Genomic DNA, 19,295 nt, shown 5'->3' with positions numbered 1-19,295 from the left:
AGCAGCGGCCGGGTAGTGTGTTGGAAGTGCGCAGACCGACGGCGACGGACGCAGTGTCGTTGTGTGTGATAGCAGTGACAGCGGTTACAATCCATTAAACAATAAACGGCATTGTGTGAAAATGGAGCCAACGGATTCAACGGCACCGGTGGATGGTGGCCGGGTCCAACAGATGCAACTCGCGAGTGTGTAGCTCCGCAAATAACACAAACAACGCCACAAGATACATGCGTAAGCGGTGATGCGGCGGCCTGTGTGAAAAATCCTAAACTGTTCCAAACACATGACGACAGCCGGAGAAAAGAGGGTTAACGCCAGGCGCCATCAAAATGTTTAGTTTTTGTACCGGAACGCTAAACGGCGCGTGAAGTTCGCTGCGTGTAATTTGATTCGATAATCAATTTAACTCCACTCCGGGGTTGCCGGAATAATTGAAGAACAAACTGTTAGCGCCAGTGAGCACAGCATTAATAATGTAAAACGTCAAGGCCAAGGCTCGTGATGTAACAGTGCGCACGTGCAGTGTTTGGGGTCCGTTTAGTCCGTCAGAGCAACGTCGAACGAAAGTTCCATTTCAACGGTAGACCAATGCTAAGCCCAAAAATGCAACGGTCCGTGCGTGTGAACGAAAACCAGCTGATTATGCTGTCCGATCGGGCGCAGTATGATCACTCGATGGTAAGTGTTCATAAGGCACAAAAGCCAGACAATCTTCTTTCAGGAGTTGCCTAATGAGGGACCTTTTTTCCAAAGATTAGTTCTGTGATAAATGTCCTCAAAAGTCAGAATGAACAACATTATATGATTCACACTAAAAACGACTTATTTTCCCCCTATTCTAGCATGGTTATCTACACAAACGGACGTCAGACAACAACAAATGGCAGATGCGATGGTTCGTGCTCTATCAGGTAAGAAAGGTGTTCCGAGGTCGTACGGCGTCCGTCGGTTTAACAGTAACGAGGCACTAATTCGACCATCCGGATCGGCTATGTTTGGTCCGCCTTCTTCGATAGAATCTGCTGTTCTACTACGAATCAGAACAATCTTCGCGGCCTTCCGGGCTAATCTTTCTGGAGGGCTGCTACTGTGAGCGGCTTGTTTCAGCCCCCTCGATATCCGGACCCCCCATATCCAGCAGCTCCAACCAAACGCCCAAAATTATCAAGGAGGAAAAACTACAGGTAAGCCCCATCCCAGGGGTTTGTGTTCACGGGATTGTCTTTATCTTGGTACAATGCAGGTTTTCCCGGGGAGCTAATAAGACCCTTCTCAAGATTTGCCCGCCGCCAGCGGGAGGATAGAAAAATTAATATATGAGACAAATTTATCACCTGCGCGTTTTATTGCCGCCACGTGAGGCATTCGTTTCGTTTACGGCACGACCCGCGTAACCATTCGCTAGGCGCACTACAATCACTGTTCGGGTCGGGATCATCATCCTGACCAACCCGGAAAGAGTCGGTCTGCCCTGGTCTGGTTGATTTTGATAAACACGCAGCACCACGGTTTGCCGATAAAACGTTTCGATGTACGTGTGTGTCGGAACCAAGTACGACGCAGGAACCGGCTTTATTAGCACTAAAGCTAGGTGCCGGCCCGAAGTTAGTAGTGGGAGAAACTATCCGTGTTGAGTTTTGATACAAAATCACGCTTTGATCTTTGACTCGGTGCTAGTGGACCAACGGAAGTTATTTAACGATCAAAAGTGAGCGCCGGCCGAGCTCGACATGTGGCCTAAGCACACGGAGCATCCAATCAGATATTCATGAGCCTTAAATGAGCACGGACAGGAGGTGGCAAGACAGCGAGCGACAAGAGGGATCATCCAGTGGCGATGCTCTCGGATTAACCAGCGATTTTTCAGAAGCAACACCAGGCCCCGGCAGTTGCCTGTTGATAACTTGATAAGAAATCTACATGAATAAAACATATGGTGCACAAGCACGAGCCAGAACCGCCCTCTATTGTCTTATGGTCGGCCACGGTTCGGTGGCTTATGCTGTCCGCCCGTCGCAAGACATCCCGTCGCCGGATGGTGGGCCAAACGGGGGGGACTTTCTTCGACCTCCGCTCCGGGTGAAGTGAAAGCGAAAATCTTGCCATACATCAACCCCGGAGTGCACGGCCGCGTGAACTTCACTCCGGGTGGGTCTCTAAATTAGAAGAATCAAAGCGTCACGGCGAAAACAAGGCGTATTGTCTAAAAATATCTTTTATTTCGTGCACTTTTTGATGTTTGCCCGTGAGTTTTTGGGGGGTTGACTTTTTCCGAGAAGCTTTCTTTCAAGTAGAGTAAAACCCCAAAAAGGAATAACCTTTCCGGCGAGTTCGACCTGATGCTGGCAGTAGACGGGACTGATCAGTTCCGCGAGTAATAGTTGAAAATTATACACAGCCTGAGCATGAGCCTAAATCGAGACAAACTTTCGTCCTCGGGAGTGGAATGCGATTAAGTTGTCCCTCATTGGCCCATTGAATGGCGTGCCTCGTGCCTTTTAACGGCCACCCGTTTAGTGAGCCTTCCTGCGCTTTCCAATAGTTTATCCGGTGAATCCGCTCTTGACCTGTAGAATCACGAATCATGCTGCCGGGACCGGCCAAAAGCTAATTCACTCTAAACATGCAAACACACTGCCCGACACGGGGTAATGGTGCTGATGGCCATAATCATGGCAGCCGTAGCAAAGCGCGTCTTCATCCCTCAAGTGCCGACCGAGGACGCTAGAGAGCAAACGCTAGCGGGGCGGGGCAAGAGCACGGAGGGCACCGGGTGTTAAAGTGAAGATAATTAATCCCATTCCCTCTCGGGAGCTCTCTGTATGCTGTGGCCGCTGATGGCAGCAGCTATAAAAAAGTCACGCTCGTTCATCACACTCACGCCACAGAACGCGGATTGATGCCGAAGCCGTGCCGTGCCGAGGATTGTGCGCTGGAAATAGTTTAATACGAGAACCGCACTAGGTTTTCGGTCGCATAATGAGTATTAGGCCTGCACCCAAGAACCGGGGCCACATCAGGGCCATTCAGTTTCGGAAAACCATCCGACGTTAACGGACTTTGAATCGGTGTTACCATTAGGGCAAGTAGGGCACAAATAAAACAGTCAGTTCCAGCTAAATCCCAATTACATTTAGAACTCTACGGCCGGTTCAAATTTCCCAAAGTTTTTATTTTTTCTTCTACTTTAAAGTAATATTAATTTGATGGTGTGTTTTTGTTTAGAATTTACAATTCTCTGACCAGGGCCTTTGTATTGCCCACCGCCTGAGATTTAAGTTCCAGTTCCGGATTTTTCAAACACTTTACTTCCGAGAAGTTCCGCTCCGAAAGCAGTTGAAAAAATGTTGCCTCTTTCATCGTCTTGATCGCCCAATCAATCAAATCAGGGCGGAACGACGAGCGGCGAACTTTTCGACGAAACATTCGAAATGATTTTATTCAATTTATGCCACCGAACATTCACCATTAGATTGGTCCCAAGAATGTGCCAAAGTTTGCGAAACTCCCCGCCGCCGATTCGTGATCCTTGGCAACAGATAATTCGATAAGCAGGAAGGACGGTGAACCGAAGCGAGTAGCAAGTGGCCGATTGAACATTTTAACATTATCAGACACCGCCTGTTAAACTTTACAATACTTTACTAACTGACTTTCGCGTCACATCATTTCTTTCGGACAGCATTGCTTCACTATCTGCTACCGGCGGGAGAACCAGCGACAGTACGAACTGCGCGCGGCCACCGAATCCGAATGCTCATCGTGGATCATCGCCATCCGGGAAGCGAGGTAATTCGTTAGACGCCTAACAAAGCTAATCAGCCTGTTGAACGGGCTTTTCTACACCAAATCCATTTGACGACGAGCTTGAGATCCATTAGCAAACATACATACTGACCGACCGAATTAAAATGTTAAGAGTTGCATTCGTCGCGTCGCTTTAATTAGTGCACTCGTAGCGTGTGTAAGGACCCGCCCATTCACTCACGTATTCCGTATATTTGTATTGCATTTGTGTGCCGGGGCCGGCGCACGGGTGTGCTTCCCGGGCGACCGCGACGCGACGACAGCTTCAACAAATTGCTGCTCCAGAAGGAGGAACTCGAGCAGAAACACGTCCATCTGCTGCAAGTGGTTGAGAGCGAGAAAACGGCCAAATGGCAGTACACGCAGCAGTGCGAGGAGCTGGCCTCGGAAATACGGAAGCTTCGGGCCGAGGTAAGCGAGAGGGAGAGTGAACCGTTTTGTGTATGAGTGAGCCACGTCGGGGTCCCGGCGGCAGGATGGCCATTAATCGCCGTTGTTTTTCGTTTTTCGTGCTGTTCCCGGTTTTCCTTCTCCGTCCGACGGAAGTTGGCCGGAAGATTTCCCGGAAGCCCCGGTTTGTGGTCTGTGTGGGTAAACTCCCGTCAGGGAACGGGCGATTGATGACGGGGGGTTGTTTGCCGAGCGGACGGGGGTGAAAGCACACTTAAGAACTAATTATTGTTGTGACTTCCCCCGCTGGCTTCCGGTGTTGACGCGTGCCGCGGCACGGAACCGCTCCGTTTTCTTCTTCTTCTCATTCTCTCTCACGCTCTCCCCGGGCCAATAGATTTGTGTGCTACGGAAGGAGACCCGGTCCAGCTACTCGGCCACGCCGGTCGGACGGGGAAGCTTCAGTGTGCCGGGTGAGTCACAGGACGACCACGGATCGCTGCCGGGCCTGTGCGCCTCGGTCCAGGATTCGATCGAGCTGCGCAAGATCAAGAAGGTGCAGAGCTTCTTCCGCGGCTGGCTGTGCCGACGGCGCTGGAAGCAGATCGTCGAGGAGTACATCCGGTCGCCGCACGCCGAGAGCATGCGGAAGCGGAACCACCTCGTGTTCAGCATGGTCGAGGCCGAGGAGGAGTACCTGGAGCAGCTGGAGGTGCTGGTCGCGTGCTTCCTGCGCCCGTTCAAGATGGCGGCCAGCTCGAAGCGGCCGCCCTGCTCGCACGAGGACGTCAACTCGATCTTTCTCAACTCCGAAACGGTCCTGTTCCTGCACCAGATCTTCCTGAAGGGCCTCACCTCGCGGCTCGAGTCGTGGCCGACGCTAGTGCTTGGTAAGACTGCTTCTTCTCCGCCGAGCAAACACCCGGCACCCGAGCGGACGCATGCGGCTTCTCTCCCCCCCTTCTTTTCCGTTCTCGCACTCACTCGCCCGCCCGTTCCGCCCATTCGCCTTGTTGTATAAAATTAGCTTTAATTTTCCGAATACATTTCTAGGCGATCTGTTCGACATGCTGTTGCCCATGCTGAGCATCTACCAGGAGTACGTCCGGAACCACCACTACAGCCTGCAGGTGCTGACGGAGTGCAAGAGCAACGGCAACTTTGCGACCGTGCTGAAGCGCCTGGAGGCGAAACCGTCCTGCCAGGGCCGCAGCCTCGAAACGTTCCTCACCTACCCGATGCACCAGATCCCGCGCTACATCATCACGCTGCACGAGCTGCTGGCCCACACACCCCACGACCACGTGGAGCGCAAGAGCCTGCAGAACGCGCGCCAGCAGCTCGAGGACCTGTCGCGCCAGATGCACGACGAGGTGTCGGAAACGGAAAACCTGCGCAAGAATCTGGCCGTCGAGCGCATGATCGTTGAGGGCTGTGACATACTACTCGACGTCAATCAGGTGTTTGTGCGGCAAGGTAATGTCCTGGAGGACGAAAAAGCTTCGTCCCTGTAAGCTTCGTCCCGTGTCTGTGCTAATGCTGTCACTTTGCTGTGCTTTGCTGTGTGTTGCAGGAAGCTTATCCGTGCCGCCGGGGCGCGGCCGAATCCGCAGTCGGTTGGCTTCGTTCAAAAGTGAACGCGATGCGGTCCGTCAATGTTTCCTCTTCTCGAACCACATGATCATAGCAACGAGGCAAGTAGGCTTGCGGTTGGAGCTTTCAGTGTCCGAGTGAAATATTTCATAGCGACTGGGTGAAATAATTCGCGCGCCGTTGAATTTCAGGACTTCGGGCGGCCGGTTGCATCTCCTGCCGGATGTAGGGAAAATCCCGTTGGCCGACGCGACGCTAGTGGAGGACCCGAGCGAGCAGCACGACGACGAGGAATCGTCCGTTTGTTCGGCTTCGACACGCGGCAGCACGCTCAGTGTGACGGAGTCGGTCAATGCCGGGAATCGGGATTTCAAAATCTTCGTCGAGTCGAAGTCGGGCACCCGCCACGGCATACACCTGGTGGCCCCGACCATCCAGGACAAGGAGGCGTGGATCAGTGACATATCGCAATGCCTTGACAACATTCACATGCACTCGCTGCTGTCGCCCGGGATCGGAGGTTCCTCGGGAGGTACGTGCGCCGGATGTGTTTTTGGTTTGGCCACTTTGGTTCCGTTGTGACCAACGCATGGGCTGAAAAGTCCCGAGATTAAGAAAGGAAACGCGAAGCGAAAACATTTCAGCATCTCTTTTGAAGAATCATTTATCTTTTGCCTCCAAGTAGGCCTCAGTTTTAGTGGTAACCTCTTCCTTCGGACAAAATTTCTTGCCGGTGAGCGTTTTTTGAGGTCTACGAGGTCTTTTGAGGTCGGACGACGATGGATCAATATTTCAACCATTGTCAAATATCCATTGTAATTTTTCGATTATTCAACACGATTTTGAGAATTTTAAAAAAGTTTTCTGGTGTTACCATTTCTTTTGGATGTCCGTTATTGTTGTCCGGATGGACGTTTTACTGTTGTTCCTGATGGAGCGGAGTCCTAATAACCCTTTTCAGGCTTTTGCTTCGTTCGAACGTTATTTTATCCCATCAAGAAGCAGTGTATCTAGCGCTATGTGTTAGGCTCAAGACTTTTCAGCCCATGTGTTATTGTTCCGTTTTCCGTTGCCTGAAATTCCCCCAAACTGCCCCGTCAATTAACACCGTTTTCTCTATTCTCAATGTTCCCGGGCACTGGATGGGCCCTTCTGTGTGTGTGTGTTGCATGCTCAATGTGTCTTCCGGCCGGCCGATCGATGCGGGGGGTATGATTTGAAGGATCCCTTCTTGCAGGCCACCAAGCGCTGCGCGCCGATCCGCGCCTGTTCAAAGACGACGTCGATATTCGGTTCTCGCGGACCCTGAACTCGTGCAAATTGCCGCAGGTGCGATATGCCACGCCGGAGCGCCTGCTGCAGCGTCTTACCGACCTGCGCTTCTTATCGATAGACTTTCTGAACACCTTTCTGCTCACGTACCGCGTGTTCACGGACGGCGAGACGGTGCTGAACGCCCTGAAAAGCGTCTTCTACGATCCGCCCGTCGAGCCGCCGTGTGACTGCGAGCACCAGACCGACTTCCTGGAGCTCCCGTACCAGGATGGGCGCGCCTCTCCTCGACGCACTTCCGGTGCTAGCTCCGTTTCTGGTGAGTTTCTGCCCCTTTCGAAAGAGAATGTATCCTGTCTCATGTCTCGTGTGTAGGGTACTGCTCGGAAGGCGCCGACCGGGATCGATCGATGAGCGGGGACTCAACAGGTCTCCGCTTCCGCGGTTCCCGCCGGGGCTACCAGAGCCATCAGAGCACCGACCAGGAAACGCTGTCGTGGATACCGGAACAGGTAGGGCCGGTCATAATCCACAGTGCGCACCACGCGAGCGAAAAGGCGGATGAAAAGCCGATCGAACCGACGGCGCCGGGACACATCCAAAGTAAATCGCAGCATCAAATCCATCAGCAGCCGCAGGACGACTCGTACCTGGTGATACCGAAAACGATGCCCGGGTCCAGCAGCTCCGACACCTTGACAGGTGATTATCCCATGTTTATGGACCATTAAACCCGCTGGGACGTTGCGTCTGACCGGAGAGGCTGACTGTTGCGTGTTACTTCCAGAAACGGCCATGAGTGGTCCATCGTCCCCGTCGAACCTGAGCAGCGTTACGCTGGTCGGATCGACCGGATCCGGCGGGCAGGACAAATCGGACGACACGCCAACGGAAGGGACGTTCAAGTACGGCAAAGCACCGACCAGTCCGCTTCCGGAGCGCATCCATCCGAGGCTATCCAAAGCCCACCCAACGGTGCACGGTGTGCCTCCCGCGACCCCCACCATCTGCATGACGGACACCAGCCAAGGGGACGAAGTCATCACGACGACGATGGCCCTCGACCGACAGCAGCCGGAGCAACAAATTAAAACACCGCTGACACCTCCGACACCGCCGACCGTGACCACGACACCGTGCTATAGCCCGTCCAACGGACAGCACCCGAACGGGATGTCCCCGCTGCACCAACACCACCTGCCCGGCAAGCCCACCGACCAGACCACCACCGCCATCGTGCACGGCCGGCTCGAGGTGGGCGGTCAAAAAATCGTAACTCAACCCTATCTGACGACCACGACGACGACCACGGTAACGATCACGACAACGACGACGGCCACCTCGACGAAGAGCATCTCGCCGCCCCACCTGCTCCCGATGGACCGGCGGCCGAGCGTTGGCCACAACATTGCCATCCCGCATGCGGCCCTCTGCCAACATCGCCACAGTCTGCAGCTTAATGGCGACGGAAGTTTGTTCAGCAAGGTGCGTACACCGGGGCGGCCGCCATTGCAAATTAGACGCCACGTGCGCCTTGGCCACATAGACTATTTATTTGAATGGCCCCGAAAACAAAACGACCAGCTTATGGACATGCTCCTGCTCTCCCTGTGTTCCCTCCGCAGAGTGAAAAGACCACCAGCAGCCCCCGGTTAACCACACGTAAATTCTCGGCCCCAAAGACACCGGAACGGCAGCGCAAGAGTCTGTTCGGAACGCCGCAGCGGGACCGGGACACTTCCAGGTACGTGCAGGACGTGGGTGTGTGTGTCCGCCCGTTTGTCGAGGCTCTGTCCGGTGTCCGGTGTACCTTTTGCTCTCCGTTGGTCGCGATCCTTTGATGTTGTTCGGTCCAGTTTATGTATGTTCCACGTACCACGTGAAAGGTTCCAATTATCTGGCATTCCTTCTAGACCATGTTGGCCGCGCCACATCCATCGTACAATTATTCGTCGAATAAATCATCCCGTTTAGAGGTCTTCCTTCCATGAGGAGCGCTCCGGACGAGGAACCCGTGTGATTAATTGTATACTAAGTTATGAGTAGGCCTAGGACGCACCATGGCAACACCCCAGATGTGCATCGTGCTGGTGTCCTGGTGGGTTGTTTGATTGTTTGTAATGTCCAGCGGCGAACGCGGAATCAACGGCCACCGCCAGGACCAACGGTCTGTTCTGGACGTTGCGCCCTCACCGTACGTCATTGGATGATTTGTATATGTGGCCGGCTTTCGGTGGTCCGAGTCCGAGTGTTAAGAGGCTTTTTCGGAATTTATTGATAGTTACTTACGCCGTTACGCCGGTTACTTGGATGTTTGGTGCGTTACTTCGGCGCTTCGGTCGTCCGCATTAGTTGGCATGGCATGGAACCCCCCAGCAACCAAGTAGCCAACTTCATCTCCCTTTCGTGTAAGATATTCCATCTGAGAATGACCTGACCGCAGACCTGAGCCCCGCTTGACCCCGAGCACTGTTCTCCCCCTAGCTGACTTGCTCACCAAACCTCACCTCACCTTTCCCCTGCCTGTCTGTCTGTCCCCACGTCCCACGTCCCGTGTTCCTCCTGTGCATTTCTTTATCCGTTTCTTCACCGTTCATTCTCAGCACACGGCGATTTTCCGAAAGCGACGACGACATGGCCACTTCGATCTTCACCACCCCCCGCGGGTCACTGGGTGGCGTATCGCTCAACACCATTTCGTCCCGAGCTTCCATGCAGCACGATCACGTTCCTCACTGCTCCAGTAAAGTAGGCGTAGTAATCACTTCCTACCGCCAGTCGCAACGCAGGTAAACGCAGCCGTTCTCCTTCAGCCGCTACTCTTCCAATCGTTTTCCCGAAGCCCGAAGCCACGGCCACCACGGCCATTTTCCCCGCACCCCGCATTGCCCCCGCATCACCCGCGACATGTGCTTTGGATCGACGGCCTCTGCGGTGCTCTGCGGCGCCTACTGCGCGGGTGCTTCCCTATAACTGTCGTGTACTTTGATGTCAAAGTCTGATCCCTTTTCTGATTTTGTGCTCCACAATTATGCCTTTCGATTCGTTTGTTTTGTTATTTTGCGGTGAAAATATTCATGTTCCTTTTTGTGTTTACAAACGTTTCGTGCGAAATGTGTTTACTTTGCGACCGCATTTGCATTAGTCCTTTCGTTCCCTGCTCTGGACTGTTTTGCGTGCCGGAGACCGGGGTCCGGTCTCTGGTGGTGTGTTGATCGTTGTCGGCTTTTTAATCTGTTTCTTCAGTTGACATACTCTCACCGGGAGCCGCTTACTGACCTGTGACCACCGTTTATGCTTTCTATCCAACGTATCCAAAGATAAAGCCACACGCAACGTTGCTTGCTTGCTAAATACATCTTCATAAAAATATGGAAATGAATGGCGGGTGTGTTAAATTTCACGACCCACCCGAACCATCATGGGAATGTTCTCAATTGGGTCGGAAATCGCGAATCTATTCAAATTGCGGTGTCTCTTCACTTTGTCGATGGTTTAGCATAACAAAGTCTGAGAGTCTGCCGCCGGATCCACGAACGGGAAAAAAGGCTTTAGCCTTGCGTTGCTAATGATGACAATTGCCATTCCTCCCTCCTCCCGAATGCTGCGTGGCAGCTTAATCTTGAAATATGTTGGCACACTCAGCTCCACCAGAACCCGCTGTTCCCTGTTTCGCTGTATTAAGGGCTGGTGAAAAGACAATCGCATGTGACATGTTTTCACGTAAGCAAACCTCCTTACGCCCCCCCCGATGGCAGTAGTTGTGAAAAACCCAGCTTGGATTACACGTCGGGCTCATATGCAAACACATGCTCTCGGTGGCTGTGTTTTGTGTATCGTCCTTGAGCGATGGGGTCGGCGGTCGTAAAGGCGGAGCGAAGGCGTAAGCACTTTCTCGATCAACCCGGGCAAGAAGCGACTGCCAGCAGCAGCAGTCGGAACTGCTGGCACTGCACAGTGGAGCTGGAGCTGGAGTATTGTGGCACAAAAAGCGACATCTCACGACGCAACGACACGGGCCGGGGCTTACATGTGGCAAGTGATAGAGTGCGAGGGTCTCCTCTGTGGTTGGTGCGTTTTTGCTTGCGTGTGCTTGCCGTTGTCCGTGCGAACACTGTTTACGTATTCCTGTTTCCGACAATTTATGATTTATGGCTTCTTATCCGCACGACGTTGTTGAACATGCGATGCTGATTTGTTCAGGGCAAAGAACTGGCCACTTTGGGGACGACGTGTTTTGGTTGGTTTGGGGAAAGAGCATTTGATGCTAGTTTCAGTTTGGTTGATTTCTCATAGGAAACGTTTAGTGAAGAGCTGCTTCCAGCGATGGATTATGAAAACAGCAAACAGGGACAATTAAAGTGTGCAGGAAGTTTCAACCAATTCAATTCAACAATGGTGAATAAGCCGGCTGGTCGGATCCCATTATTTGTGGCCGATGATTTCCTAGGCACTCCATCGGGTCGATATGATTCAATTTGCTCCTGTTGCTCACACCGTGCACAGAACGGGGTTGCCACAGGGTGGAAGATAGTGTCTACAATGCACTCTTCTTGGGCCAACCGGGCCACGAAAGGACACTCCCCAGCGACTGAAGGGAAGCGTGCCCAGTGTTATTGCAATACAATTTGTAACATGTCCTTTTGCCAGAGACCCACACCATGGTTCAAATCTTGGGCAACGATCGTGCCAAGAAATGGAAACTCGTTGGAAGAAGAACGTTTTCTCGCACGTCCCGGGCCTGGCCTGGCCGTTTTCCCGAGTATATCATTTGCGCTCGGAAAACGTAGCGGAAGCAGGCGAAGGTTGCTGTTTTTTTTGCTCCTTAGTTTTCCATGTAGTTATCCGGCCACCGGGAATAATGTAGTAAGAAGCCCAGAGTATGGCCCATCGTTTTGCCGGAAGATTTATAGCAATCGGAACGATGAAAACGTATTTTGCTACATAAATCTTGTGCTCCCCATCGAAACAAGGTCCGTTCCGCATTGGCCGCGCTCTTGCGTGCGTGTGTGTGGTTGCATACCGCGGGAAGGACCTCCCTACCGGGGCCCCTTTCCAAGTGACATGGAACCACGACAAAAGGGTTGAAGGCGCGACGCGACGAGGTGCCCCGGTACGCACCGAAAGCTCCGGTCGGGAGCGGTCACTATCGGAGATTGATGAAGATTTAGGGCTAATGTATTTCCAAGGGTGATGTATGAACTTCCTCCGGTCCTATTTAGTCGGTGTCGAGGTCGCACGCTTGGGGGCCGGAGAACCGTACTTTAAATGGCTGCCAATTTGCACAACCTTCGCCTGCAATTAGCGACCGGTTAGAGCGGAAGGATATTTACACGGCACCAGCAGCGGCAAATTAAAGGAAAAATGAAAAGGAACCCACCACTTGGCTTGGCTTAATCTTTGGATACGTTGCGGAAGGAAGAATGGGAAGCGGCCACTCGTTACAACCTGTCCGAAAACAAACTGAACGCCATAATTTAAGTGGACCATGTGCGTTTTATATGCAAATACTTTCTTTCTATTTTACACACTAAAAAAACGCTGTAACTCTGTCTCTTACGCTTTCTTTCTCTCTATCCCCCTCTCTCTGTCTCTCCTTACCACTCTTTACTTACTATGTTTTTCTCTTTCTCTTTTTCATCTCTCTTTGAATGTGTTACTCACTTGCTCGGATACCGTTTGTGATGGTGTTATGGATGTGTTTTTTTGTGCGTCTGTCTTCTTTTTGTGCATTCTGTAACCTCTGCAAACGCCAATTGTGCAACATCAATCAAAAAACTCGCGCAACAAATCCGGATAAACATGATAATTAAATCGAACAAAAACCATATCATACCCTACTACGATCATCCCTTCGTCACTCTCGTCACTCGTACACCTTTTCGTTCCTTCGTGTTTTCTTACTCGTGTTGTCTCATACTGTTCACCGTCTTGCTAACCTCGTGCTCATCCGTGGCCTCAATCCCTTCACTCACTGTCGAATCGTTGGGAACCACTCGGCACGCCGCAATCGATCGTCCCGTGTCCTGCGGCTTCCTGTCTGAATCTAAACCGAACCCACTGTTTTTTTAACGTCCCGATGACGGTCGGATCGACGACCGGTCGGTCGGTCCGTGGACCTAATTTATTCGTCCTCATCTGTCCTGTCTATCGCTCTCTCTCTCTCTCTCGCTCTGTTGTCTGTTTGTTTGATCTGTCTGTTTCTGTTTGTGTTCCGATCTCTTTGGTTTTTGAATCTCTGTCTGTCTGGTTGGTTGTGGTCATGCGAATGTATGCGCTACGCGTTTTCGTTTCCCTCGGCTCGTTCGACGTGCTTTGCTCTCGCCTCTGTTGACCCGGATCATCCCGCCCCCGTTCCGATCCAACCATCACCTACCCGATTGTCGATTATCCTCGCTCATCCATTATTTTCTCACATCTCCTAAACTCGCTCATCTTCCGGTGGGATCCTTTTTAAACTCGCTGTGTTGCGGGTGGATAAAATCATCGTTTGGCACGGCCGGGATGGGCGAACTGTTCCACCTCATTTTCCATGAAAATGGTTGAACATTTGAAACAACTTTCGGTTGGTGATACAAACACAATGCGGAATTTTGTCTCCATTGTTGAACGGAACATAATGTGGCTGTAATGTAATGCCAATGCCAATGTGGGGCACCACAAACTCAACAACCATTCAACGACGTGGACGTTGACGTCACGAATGTAACGGAATGGAAAAAATATGCTCATATGTTGCAACACTCTCGTCCCGTCTGTCCTGTCGATTCCGGGGGCCGCAATATTCGGCATTCCTGTGCGGATCAACCATATCCCTGTCGGACGATCTGGAATCCGGGTTTTTATTGTCCCAACGGTGCAAACAAAAAAAAAACCTTGCATATATCTCACGTATCCTCTCCTCTCGGGGTCCCCGGGTTGACGATAACTCATTCGCAACAAACGTCCCCTGTCGAAATGACCCTCACACACACACACACACGCACACACACCCATGGACTAATGTTTCTGCCACTGCGGCCGATGGGGACCTTGGTTTGGGTCATAAAAACGTTCCGCCGGAAATTCCCGTGGTCCAATCTCGGTCTTATCGTGCTGCCCACCTGAAACTAACACGGTCCCGGACGGCCGGACCTGCCGCCGCCGGTGATACGGTAATGGTTGAACCCGCTCATAAAAAAATCCCTTTTCACGTGCGGCTTTTATGGTGCGCCCGGGTCTTACATTTTGCTTTCGCCGCTTCCATTATGGGTCTGCCAAATAATCAACATCATCTTCATAATGCCATAATCGTGCCCGGGCTTGTGCCGACCACTGCCGATGCCGATGCGTACGTGCACTCGGGGGGATTTGCTTCTTCGCCACCCATTTTATTATCAATTTTCCGAACGATGAAATTGATGACGTCCAATTGAAAATGGGCGCAAATATGGCGGGGGTCGCGTGGCGTTGCTCTCGCTGGCGGTTATTGATTTTTGCCGGGTCCTTCCACAACGCTGCGGATCGGTTGGGGTCACACAGCATGGGACCAGATCCGCTATGGTAGGTTAAAGCCCGACATCCACAACATTCCTCATTCGTTTCGCCATTCAAGAAGCTGCCTTTCCGATGACATAGGTCTTGTTTTGGTTTAGAAACATGTCTACTGCGGTTTTTTTATTAACATTCACTCGTTAAATGGTCCTAGCTACTGGGCGTCGCTAGCGCCTCCATCGTATGTCAAAATTTCGATTGACATCACAGCCTACTTAAACTCTGGCATCACGATTGGGGAAATCCAATTTTGACTGCCGTTTGACCGTTTCCCAGAAGCACTCAAATTAGGATATCTATCAAATTAGTTAATTCGGCGACGGCAGGGACAATTTGGCTATTAAAATGGCCCGTACGGCCAGGGAGCAGGAATCAGTGATTAATAAACGATGACGGCGACGTCACGCATTAATTGGCTGTTGAAGTGGAAAGCCAAGCCAAGCAAGCTCGCAAGGATGTTTCAGGCGATTAATCGGCCAGCAAGCTCTCGGCCTATGGAACGGCCACCGGAATACATAATGTATGACCCAGTGGCGTGCGGGGGCAAACCTCAAGCGTGTGCGAGGTCGCGGTATCATAACAAACTTGACTGACATATTTTATTTACTCGCTCTCTCGCCGGGGTGAAGATGAAGATGTGTCGCGCCCCGAGGGAAGCCATTTCCAATCCGGCCAAGCCTGCAGCCTCTGCCAGGAATAGTAATGAAGCTGGCGACGCAATCTTTCCACCACGCGTCCGCCATCACCGGGTCCACCAGCGGGATGATTTATGTTGGGCAACACGTGCGTGCGGGGCGTTGGCTGTTGCGCCCGTAATCACCTGTGAGAATAAATCAACCTCCCGCACGCGCCGAGCTCCCTCGGGGTGAGGTGTGAACCGTGTGTGTGTGTGGGAACTACTTGAGCAATTCCGTATGTGTCACCTACGCCGTGCCGACCACAAAACCACACCGCACCTGCTCACGGATGCTGTTTGATAAAGATGTTTAGCTGGAGCTTTGGCAATTTCTTTTGGGCTTTCCTTGCGGACGAGGAATTTGTCAACGTCATCCATCGCCTAACACAATCATCCAATCCATGACCCGACTTCAAATCGTCCCCACTCATTAACTCGCTCATCTTCTCTCGCGATTGTACGCGACATCTCGCCCAACAAAACATAACAAAACCACTAAACTTTCGCCTAAATAACGCCCTCCGTAACCCACTCGATCGACGCAATGTAACACACGTGCCCTATGCACCACCATCAAGGAGTAGCACGTCGACGGCGGCGGCGGCATTCGCTATCGCTACCTCAGCTTCCAGCAACCCCCGGGACGAGCCCCCCGAGGTGGAAGCTAGGAACCGAAAAGAATCCGTCGTCAGCTCGCCGGCCACGATGCGGGTGCTGAACGTGCTGCGGCACTGGGTGTCGAAGCACTTCCAGGACTTCGAGCAGGATGCGGCGCTGCGCAGTCAGACAATAGCGTTCCTGGACGACATCACCTGCAGTCCCAACCTATTGCCCACTGAGCACCGGGCCGCATCCCAGCTGCTGCGGTTGCTCTGCCGCGACGACATCGACAGCGGGAAGCAACAGTTGGAGATCCTGCTGACGCCACCACAGGTCAGTCTTAGGTTGGGATCCGGGGTGGGACTGGGACGCCACATCTTACCCTTCTCGACTGCTTCCGCTCTCCACCGTACAGACTCCGAGCAAGGAAAGTATCGAGACGCTGTCGGCGCTGGAAATCGCGGAACAGATGACCTACCTGGACCACCAGATATTCTTGGCCATTCGGAGCGAGTAAGTACCGCGGTCGTCCCCTGCGCACCCCGTGATCAATCCGGTGACTCTCTGTCCCCCCGCCCCGCAGAGAATTCCTGGGCCAGGCCTGGATGAAGTCGGACAAAAAGTCCCGTGCGGAACATATCATTCTTATGACGAAACGGTTCAACGACGGTTCACGATTAGTTTGCTCGGAAATCGTTACGAGGTCGGTATAGCGAGGTTGGCGGGGATCGGGAATTACTAATGTCGGAACATTCGATTCTTCCTTCAACACACAGGAGCAATATGGCGGCGCGCGTAGCGGCCATCGAGAAGTGGACAGCCGTGGCGGACATCTGCCGGTGTTTGCACAACTTCAACGGGGTCCTGCAGATCTGTGCGGCCTTCACGAACGCAGCCATCTATCGGCTGAAGAAAACCTGGGACAAAGTACCTAGAACAGTGAGTCATTAGCAGCCGTAGAACCCCGTCCTGTTTTTCCCCCTCAAGCAAATACTCCTTGTTGCCCCAAAGTTGTCGGCAAACAATGAACCGAACGGAAACATTTTCCGCCTCAAAACTCCACTCCACGGAATGTTTTCTTGCGGGGGAATTGTTTCTTCAAACAATTCTTAAATTCAGTGCCAAAAAACGGAAACGGAAGTGGCTCGGAGTGGGATAAAAATATTACCACAGCACGGCATGGCGTTGCGCTTCGGAAAACATTATGAAAACGGCCGCGCTGGTAGGAACGCAAATCAACAACCTCGTGTTAGCGGTGCTCCGCGGACCGGAAGGTCCTTGTCACGTTTCTACAAGCATTACCACCACCACCAGCACGGACAAAAATCCGCTTTACCGTGGAGGACGGCGATATGTCTTATTGCGCCACTGCCCCCGATTCCAGGCCACATGGCCCAGGTACCGTGCGCCTTTTGGCGTATGTGAGTTCTCGTACGTTCGGCTTATGTTTACGCGCGAAACGCACCGTTTTTTAAACAGCTGCCGCCAGAGAATTACATTGTCGTTATTTCAATTAGCGGAAGCAGCGATCCGCCGCCACCGTACGGATGGCAGGATGGAGTTGTTTCGGAACCAGGACCGTGCAGGGCCCGACGGATTTGGAAGAAAAGTTGACTTTCCATTAAAATCCAAGAAAACAAAGTCTGGCGCAAGTGGAAATCGCGTGGAAAAAGGCGACGGAGTCTTCGGTGGAATATGTACCACGGAAGGAAGAGAAAGTTAAATTGCTTTGTAAATTTTGCGGCCTAATCCTGGGAGGCGATGACGAAGTAAGTGGCTTTTCTTCGAACTTCGCGCCGGAGTAAATCGATATTTTTAAGTACACTCACTCACAGGAAAAGGTGCGCCCCCGGTCCATTAGTGGTCCGTGTGAGCTCCGATCTTATTTTTTTTTATTGATTCACTTATCGGTTCAACGATCGGCCAAGCTGTGGCCCCCTCTGTGGGGAATTTATTTTAACCGTACGAACGATGGTTGCTGTCGACGTGTACGGAACAGAAACGAATTAGCTTCTTCGTTCAACGGCAGGAACCGAGTTTCGGGCGTGATTTCGGGCGAGCTGGACCGCTTCCAGAACGTGTTTCTCGCCGGGCAAACCCGGTGCCAAACGGCCAGCTACCAGCTATGCGGCTAGTCTATTGTTTCGTGTGCGCTACGATTGTGCTATTTATTTTTATTATGATGAACTTTACTTCCGCACCTCCGAGCATGGCGCTAAATCGACAATGCTTCGGCCGGGAGAAGGATATTTGCTTCTGGCCTGCATCAGGAAGGGACTTAAAAGCTCATCTCCTGGGCACTCAATATAAGACACCACTGGTGCTGGTGCTGCTGACGGGTTTTTGAGGTTGTCTTCACGGACGTCGATGCAGTAGACTTCCTGGCTGTAGCCGGCAGGACGACCCGGTACAAACTATCCCGTCGGTTCGTTCGGTTTTTTCTGCTTATTTGGCCAACCGATGGCCTCGAGTTGAGGGCACAGCAGTTTCATTATTTTATAAGACGTGCACGTCGGTGTGCAAAATTTGAAGCATAAAACGGTCCTCTCAATTTGTGCCGGCCACGCCGTCGTGTCACGGTTTATTTACTTCCGCTCGATCCTGTTTCAGATCAAATCGACAATCACAAAACTGCAGGCGGTGGTGTGTTCGGATGGCAGGTTTCGTGTGATGCGCGAGGCCCTGCATCGGTGCGATCCGCCCTGCATTCCGTACCTGGGCATGTATCTGACCGACCTGTCCTTCATCGAGGAGGGCACACCGGACTTTACACCGGATGGGTTGCTGAACTTCTCCAAAATGCGTATGGTGCGTCCCGTCCACCTATCGACCGGTCCCATCGGATGTCTGACACGTGGGTTGTGACTTGCGATTCAATTTCAGATTGCCCACGTCATACGCGAGATACGCCACTTCCAACAGACGCCGTACAAAATCGATCACATACCGAAAGTTACATCCTACCTCCTGGATACATCGTTGCTGCTGGACGACGACGAATTGTACCACAAATCACTGCAGATCGAACCGCGAAGTTCCCGTCTCAGTGCACCGAACACGGCCAATGTTTAATCCTGCGCGTGGACACGCAGCTACCAACCGTCCGGCGAAGCCATCGACCACATGTTGTGCAGTTTCTACCTTCCACCCCCCCCAGCTTACCTGTCGTGTTGCGCGTGACCGGAACAGCCACGAGGCGCGCTGCCGTTCCAAAACCGGTAAGTGCAATAGTTACCCGAACAGTTACTCTTAATACGATGGGAGCGAAATTTTACAAACCGATACGATACGCACGATGCCCACTTTTTGCCTACGTATTAGTGAAACGTTCCAAAGATGCATCCAAAGATGGGTTGGGTGGAAACTTTGCAGCTTCGGCAATGACTGCAATAAATCTTTGTCAATATCATCGGATTACCCCGTT

At 52.2% G+C, this 19,295-nt stretch overlaps 1 protein-coding gene across 1 annotated transcript; it reads left to right on the top strand.

Annotated features, from left to right (window-relative positions):
- Positions 1 to 588: 588 nt before the first annotated feature.
- LOC128273513 (ras-specific guanine nucleotide-releasing factor 2-like) lies at positions 589 to 18,943 on the top strand. The gene is made up of 21 exons (XM_053011493.1): positions 589 to 678; positions 843 to 911; positions 1,017 to 1,184; positions 3,683 to 3,789; positions 4,071 to 4,218; positions 4,595 to 5,087; positions 5,251 to 5,673; positions 5,771 to 5,891; positions 5,982 to 6,322; positions 7,013 to 7,381; positions 7,438 to 7,764; positions 7,850 to 8,547; positions 8,688 to 8,806; positions 9,666 to 9,851; positions 14,584 to 14,604; positions 15,850 to 16,204; positions 16,287 to 16,384; positions 16,455 to 16,574; positions 16,648 to 16,810; positions 18,482 to 18,679; positions 18,755 to 18,943. Exons 1-21 carry the CDS (start codon positions 589 to 591, stop codon positions 18,941 to 18,943), a joined length of 4,803 nt encoding a protein of 1,600 aa, XP_052867453.1.
- The last annotated feature ends 352 nt before the right edge of the window (positions 18,944 to 19,295 follow it).

This window comes from Anopheles cruzii, chromosome 3 (genome assembly GCF_943734635.1).
Source record: "Anopheles cruzii chromosome 3, idAnoCruzAS_RS32_06, whole genome shotgun sequence".
Taxonomy (NCBI): domain Eukaryota; kingdom Metazoa; phylum Arthropoda; class Insecta; order Diptera; family Culicidae; genus Anopheles; species Anopheles cruzii.
The sequence above is the reverse complement of the archived record's forward strand: the minus strand, read 5'-3'. Positions and strand labels throughout refer to the sequence as shown.